This window comes from Mastigoproctus giganteus, chromosome 4, assembly GCF_048544385.1.
Source record: "Mastigoproctus giganteus isolate SK-2022 chromosome 4, ASM4854438v1, whole genome shotgun sequence".
Classification (NCBI taxonomy): domain Eukaryota; kingdom Metazoa; phylum Arthropoda; class Arachnida; order Uropygi; family Thelyphonidae; genus Mastigoproctus; species Mastigoproctus giganteus.
Window position 1 is genome coordinate 26,995,345 of NC_143578.1, and position 6,000 is coordinate 27,001,344.

General features: G+C 35.0%; 1 protein-coding gene across 5 annotated transcripts in view; it reads left to right on the top strand.

The window, feature by feature from the left end:
- Positions 1-6,000, top strand: part of LOC150086494 (WD repeat domain phosphoinositide-interacting protein 2-like) — a 78,692-nt gene that overhangs the window by 70,445 nt on the left and 2,247 nt on the right. For 4 of the 5 annotated variants that reach the window (XM_090371433.1, XM_090371436.1, XM_090371435.1 and 1 more), the window contains one exon: positions 2,183-2,256. The exons of the other annotated variant lie outside the window; for it this stretch is intronic. In XM_090371433.1, the coding sequence (XP_090227559.1) occupies positions 2,183-2,256 (74 nt within the window). The remainder of the gene's footprint in view (positions 1-2,182; positions 2,257-6,000) is intronic. 5 annotated transcript variants of the gene reach the window in all.

Below are 6,000 nucleotides of genomic sequence, written 5' to 3' on the forward strand. Positions count from 1 at the left end.
TGATTGTCTGTACCTAACTTGTGACTTCATGCAGTTTGGAACACTCAGTTTTTAGTAATTGCTTATTTAATAATTTAAGTGTACTATACACAAAAGGAAGTGCTTCATTTAATGGCAATTCAAAAAATAAATTCATTCAATTATTTGAAAATTTAATACTCTGATTGCATTGGTATAATCAGAGCAGCTGTTTATTTGGGACAATCTTAAAAACAGAACCAAATTGAGAAAATAGCCAGGGTTTTCTTCGCTTGATTGGGACAAGATGCTGTTTAATCTGGACAGGAGATAGGAGCACTTGATTACCCTAAGATTGTCTCCGACCATACCATGTGGTTGGTTGGATTTCTGAATGTCTCAACCATAAAACAATTAGCAGTTTCTGGTTTATTGGGCTTTTCTGTTAGTACAGTCTATTATAAATGGATAATCAACTATCTTATTGAATTTACGATAATACAGACAGCTGGAATTGTGTGGGTTTTTGTTATGGTGAAATGTTTCCCCTTTCATGAATTCATATATAAAAAAAAACAAAAACCAGTATCTTCTCTTCATTCCTATATTTTAAGCTTCTTAACCGTATCTCATTGCAACTAACACATGTGTATCGTGTTAGTTGCAATTTCTGTGTATAGTTTTTTTTTTTTGTTATTGATTGCTTATCTTTTACTATTTTAAATCCCCCAAATGTTGTTGAACAGAAATATCAACTAGTTAGTATGTACATATTATACGTATTAACTAAGCTATGCATGTAAGAGTAAGTTTATTTTTATATTGCTAACCTGTGGAAAATATTCTTCTGATTTTCACATCATTTAATTTTTTTGATTGGTAAGGTATTAAAGTGTAAATTTGTGCTTAGTATATCTTTACTTTTATAACCTGTGGATAATATTCCTCTTATTTTTGCTTTTAGAATTGCTATTCAATTGAATTAAAATTTAATTCAAAAACATGATCACAATGACCGGTTCCCACTACATATTGTATTGTGAACGGTACTTTACTATGGTAAGTATGTGATTTGCCAGGTGGGTAAAGTACTTGCCTGGCAACCCAGAGGCCGCAGATTCAAATCCCGCATTGGGCTTGGATCACAGTAAAATGCAAAAACTTTGGGAGGTGCATTATGGCCACAGAAGCTGATGTGCCAACAACTAACAAAAAAATATATAAATAAAATAATGATTTGATCATACAGAGTCAATTGTTACAATTGATACCATATTTTTAACTATTTACATGGAACTTTGCATAATTGGGGCAGCCCCTTAATTGGGCCAAAATGCACTAGTCTAGATGTGTCCTGCATAACTAGAATCTACTGTATTAGCAATTTGTTTCATGCTACATGTTCTAAAGAACAAAATTCAATGAAATAGAAATAACATTGCATCCTTAAACAAGAGCAATTGAGATTACAAGGTACATTGTCCCACCTTAGTGCAGATCCTGTCCACTTGGAATTCTGCTTACAAGAAAGCCTTCTATCTTACAGGACTGTTCTGCAGGATAGTGTAGATGTACTTAGTCTCCACCTTGAAATATTACTTATAGATACAAGAAAAAGAAGGGAAATATCCTTATTTCCTAACAAACTCTTTGAACTTACTTGCATAAGTGGTTTTACTAGAAATAGTGTGAATGTCTTTTCTAAAGTTGCAGTGAATAGATCTAGTGGGAGAATGAAAGTGAATTCCTGTAAAAGGAGAACTGCTGTGTAAACGATTGTGCTTGACTTTGGGAAGTCAGGGCAGTTATGCATATCAAAGAACCTTTTCAGACACTGGGACAAAACATTAAAAACCAGAATGTCTGGTCAGTGGTCCTCTTGGGGGGATAAGATTTCAACTGGCCTTTCTGTGTGGCCTGAGGCTCTGTACAAAGCAGCTGATTCCTTTGTAATATGCAACTTTTGTTCAGTTTTACAAAGGAAATAGCTATTCATTCTCGTTTTCTTAAATTCCACCCATGATTACTGTATTCTGATCTCACTTTTGTTCATGCACTTTTCCCCTTAAAAGTTCATGAAGAGCAGTATTTGAAATATAACTAAATTTCAAGATTTAGTGTATATTACAAGTAGTTCTGTTATTCAGTGCATGTGATACTTCCAAAAATATTTTATTCTAGTGCCACCTAAATGTATTTGTCTTATTGTTGAATGTGTTTGTAGGTTTGCAGGATCAACTGATATTTTACAGTGGGAAACTAAAGATGAAATGTCCATGAGATATTCTCCTGTCTCAGGTAAGAAATAAATTGAGTGAAACATTGAAAATGTTTTTGTAGTTGACTGAACAGCATTGGTTGTTCATTTTACAAGTAAGAACCTAGCTTCTCTCTCACTGAAGAGTTCCTTTATTCACATCATTTGGTATTGTATTACCTGTGTGAAAGATTACTCTTCTAAGTATATAAAACTTAGATACTTTTTTGTATTTTCCTCATTAATTAATGAAAATAGTTTTATTTACCATTAATTCAAAAGTTGTAGCATTCCTGATTCTAAAATTATTTTAAATAATGGCAAAACTTAATTTAGTGTGGGTTGCAAAAGAAGTATTTCTGGAAAAAAATTATAAAAACAATGAATGCATGACCCAAGATAGTTGGATGGTTGAAAGAAAGAAAAACTAACATTTTTGGCAAAATAAGTTGTCTAACTGGAATATAAAGAACACCATAAAAAGGCTAAGATATAAGTGAAAGATTAAAGAAAAAATCTTGGGAATGGACAAGTATGTAGCTGCAAGCAAACTAGGTTTGCTACTTGGTGTATTGATCTCATTGTAGGACACTACACCACTTCTTGATCTTGTTGTGGGGCACTTGGCACAGTGTATGCCATATAGGTTTCAACTTATTGGAGTCTTGTCAGTGGGCAAGCATGCATTGTGAAGGCCTGAGCACCCAGTGATCAGATATCCACAATATGTGAGGTGCAAGATGGTGCAGTAAAAAGTAGACATCCTTTAGTTTAGGATAAGTGTGAAGTTATGAAAGATGTAGTTATTGTACATGTCACTATGCATTTTCTACTGAATGCATCGATCTCATCGTGGAGGTTCTTTCCAAAAGGGTATACAGGTGACCCCCGCTTAACGCTGATAGTTCGTTCCGGGAAAACAGAGCGCTAAGTGAATCCGTGCTAAGCGAGCGCCATATTCCCATAAGGTAACATATGTATTTGTGAGTTGCGGTCTATTCCATAGGATATTTTCTAATCAATAATAAATGGTAGTGAAAATATGCACCAATGTCGATTAAAAATATTTAATATTCAAAATTTTGTACATATAAAATATTCTACATTATATACACATATAATTATGAGGTAATTAACTAACGAAAATCATGAATTTATTAATTCGATGGCCCTGTGCTCTAGAGTTTTCGTATCTTTGGACTGAAAAATGTGTCAATTTTGGGTTGTGCTTTGGCCCTCTTCCTCTCATTGTACATCATGTAGGGATTCATTTCTTTCTTCAAATTTCTTATTACCTTGGCACCTTCCATGTCAGGGTCGTTCTCCCGGAAATAATCACACATTTTTTCGAAGTGTTCAAAAGCTTCACTAAGTCCTTTTGCAGTCAGCGACTTCATCGGTTCTTCATCTATAGTATCTTGATCATCATCTCCCTCAATAGCAAGCTCTTGTTCTTTTATAATTTCCATTAGTTCTTCATTAGAGAGGCCATCCCTGTCGTTGTCGATCATCTCTTGTACGATGTCTTCGTTAATTTCGTGTAATCCTGCTTCTTTTCCGAGCTCAACAATTTGTGTTTTAACATTTTCAATGGAATCATCAGGTTCCTGGGAATGCTTTATGCAATTTTTCCAAACTTTCCTCCACACTCCATTCATGGTTTTCTGAGTCACTTCATCCCAGGCACTTGAAATGTTGTAGATGGCGGTTTTAATGTTATAGGATTTCCAAAACTCCTTTAAGCTCGGTACATTTTCAGTGTTGATGGCTTTAATAGCTTGGGAAAAGGTGTTCCTTATGTAGTACGCTTTAAATGTTGCAATTACTCCTTGGTCCATTGGTTCGATCAGAGACGTAGTGTTTGGAGGCATGTAAAAAACTTTTGTGATTGTTCAAGTCTTCTAAGCTCTCTTTGCTTGGGTGTCCTGGCGCATTGTCCATGATTAGAATAGCTTTATAACCAATGTTATTTTTTGCACAATATTTTTCCACTGCAGGACAGAAGAACTCAGCATACCAATCAATGAAAAGTGGCCTGGTTACCCAAGCTTTTTTATTAGCCTTCCAGATTACAGGTAGGTTTGATTTAGCTAAACCTTTAAGAGCCCTTGGATTTTCGGAATGGTAAACTAAAAGGGGTTTTAATTTAAAATCCCCCGCAGCGTTACCACCCAACAACAAAGTTAACCGATCCTTCGCTGCTTTAAAGCCTGGCATGTTTTTTTTCTTCTTTCGATATGAAACTTCTTTTAGGCATTCGTTTCCAAAAAAGACCTGTTTCATCTATGTTAAAAACTTGTTGAGCAGTATAACATCCCTCTTCAATAATTTTAACAAATTCTTTTTTGAAAGTTTCAGCACCTTGTTGATCTGCACTTGCAGCTTCTCCCTGTATTGCTACGTTGTGCAGGTTATAGTGCTTTCTAAATCTATCAAACCAGCCCTTACTAGCATTAAATGGTTCCACATTTTTTTCGGGGTGAGCTTCCTTTAAATCTTCATATAGGCTCTTCGCTTTTTCTTTAATAATAATTGAACTTAACGGAATTCTACGTTGAATGTTGTCTTCAATAAAATTATGTAGAAGTTTCTCCATTTCAATCATAATAGCCGGCCTAGCCCTGGTCAATTTAGTTGCCTGCAGGGGAACAGCTGTTTTTCCAGCTGCTAAAATTGATTCTTTATTTTTTATGATTGTTCTTACAGTTGAACCTGCCAGTCCTAAATTATTGCACACATCCACTTGTCTTTGGCCGGAATCAATTCTCTTCAAAACGTCTAATTTTCAAACTCAATGTTTTTCTTACCTTTCCAATCTTTGCACCGTGTCCGGACATTGTTGCCTTTTCATTCTTATCCGCCATAACTCTCTGCAAATGTAACTGCGTTGCACTGATTGTGATACGATGTTAGAGTACAGTAAACTGTCTGTATGTCTAACACTGTATGCACTGAATGATATCTAGAATTCCTCTGGCAAGTGAGCTGAAGACGGTGACAAATGTTTTATTTATCTGAAAATTCGATTTTACTGTGCAGTAAAATCAAATGGTTGTTTATTGCAGGAAAAGTACTGTAAATCAATTATGGTGTGACTCATGGAGAATGTTTATGGAATTTCCAAAACAGTAAAACAAACAAATTTTATGTACTTCGGGTGACCACAAGGTCAGAGGAGTTCAGAAGACAAGAGAATACTGTACAAGAAACAGCACCGCATTTAGCACTCATGGGATTGATTGTGTGAAAACCATTTCGCAAGTTATAGTTCCCACAGTAAAACAAAAGAAGAGATAAGGAGTAAATCTATTTTTAGTATCTTTCTATTACAGGTCAGAACAGAAAATGCAGACTTTGTAACAACATATGACACTGGATGGTAAATTTTTTCAACTTGTGTACTAAAAAAGAATTTCTCCCTTGAAACTATCCACACCAAGAAAATAAGAGCATATTGAAAGTTTAAATTTTGTACATAGAGTAGAAATTATAAAAATAATTACTGTAGTTGATTTCATGGTGGATATTTTCTCCTTTTGACAAAAAAAAAAGGCTCAAAACAGACTGGACTGAAGACGGATTTGCCAAAAATTCAATCTGTATGCTAGTAAAATAGCGTTACAGTGAGTTTTGACAGCGTTATAGTCAGATACGGGTTATAATGTAAGAACAGCATTATAGCGAATCAGCGTAAAGTGAACCGCGTTATAGCGGGGGCCTGCTGTATTGCTTTTTATTTAAAGTATATGGTGCTTGCTACCCAGATCATTTTGTTTCTGGCTAGT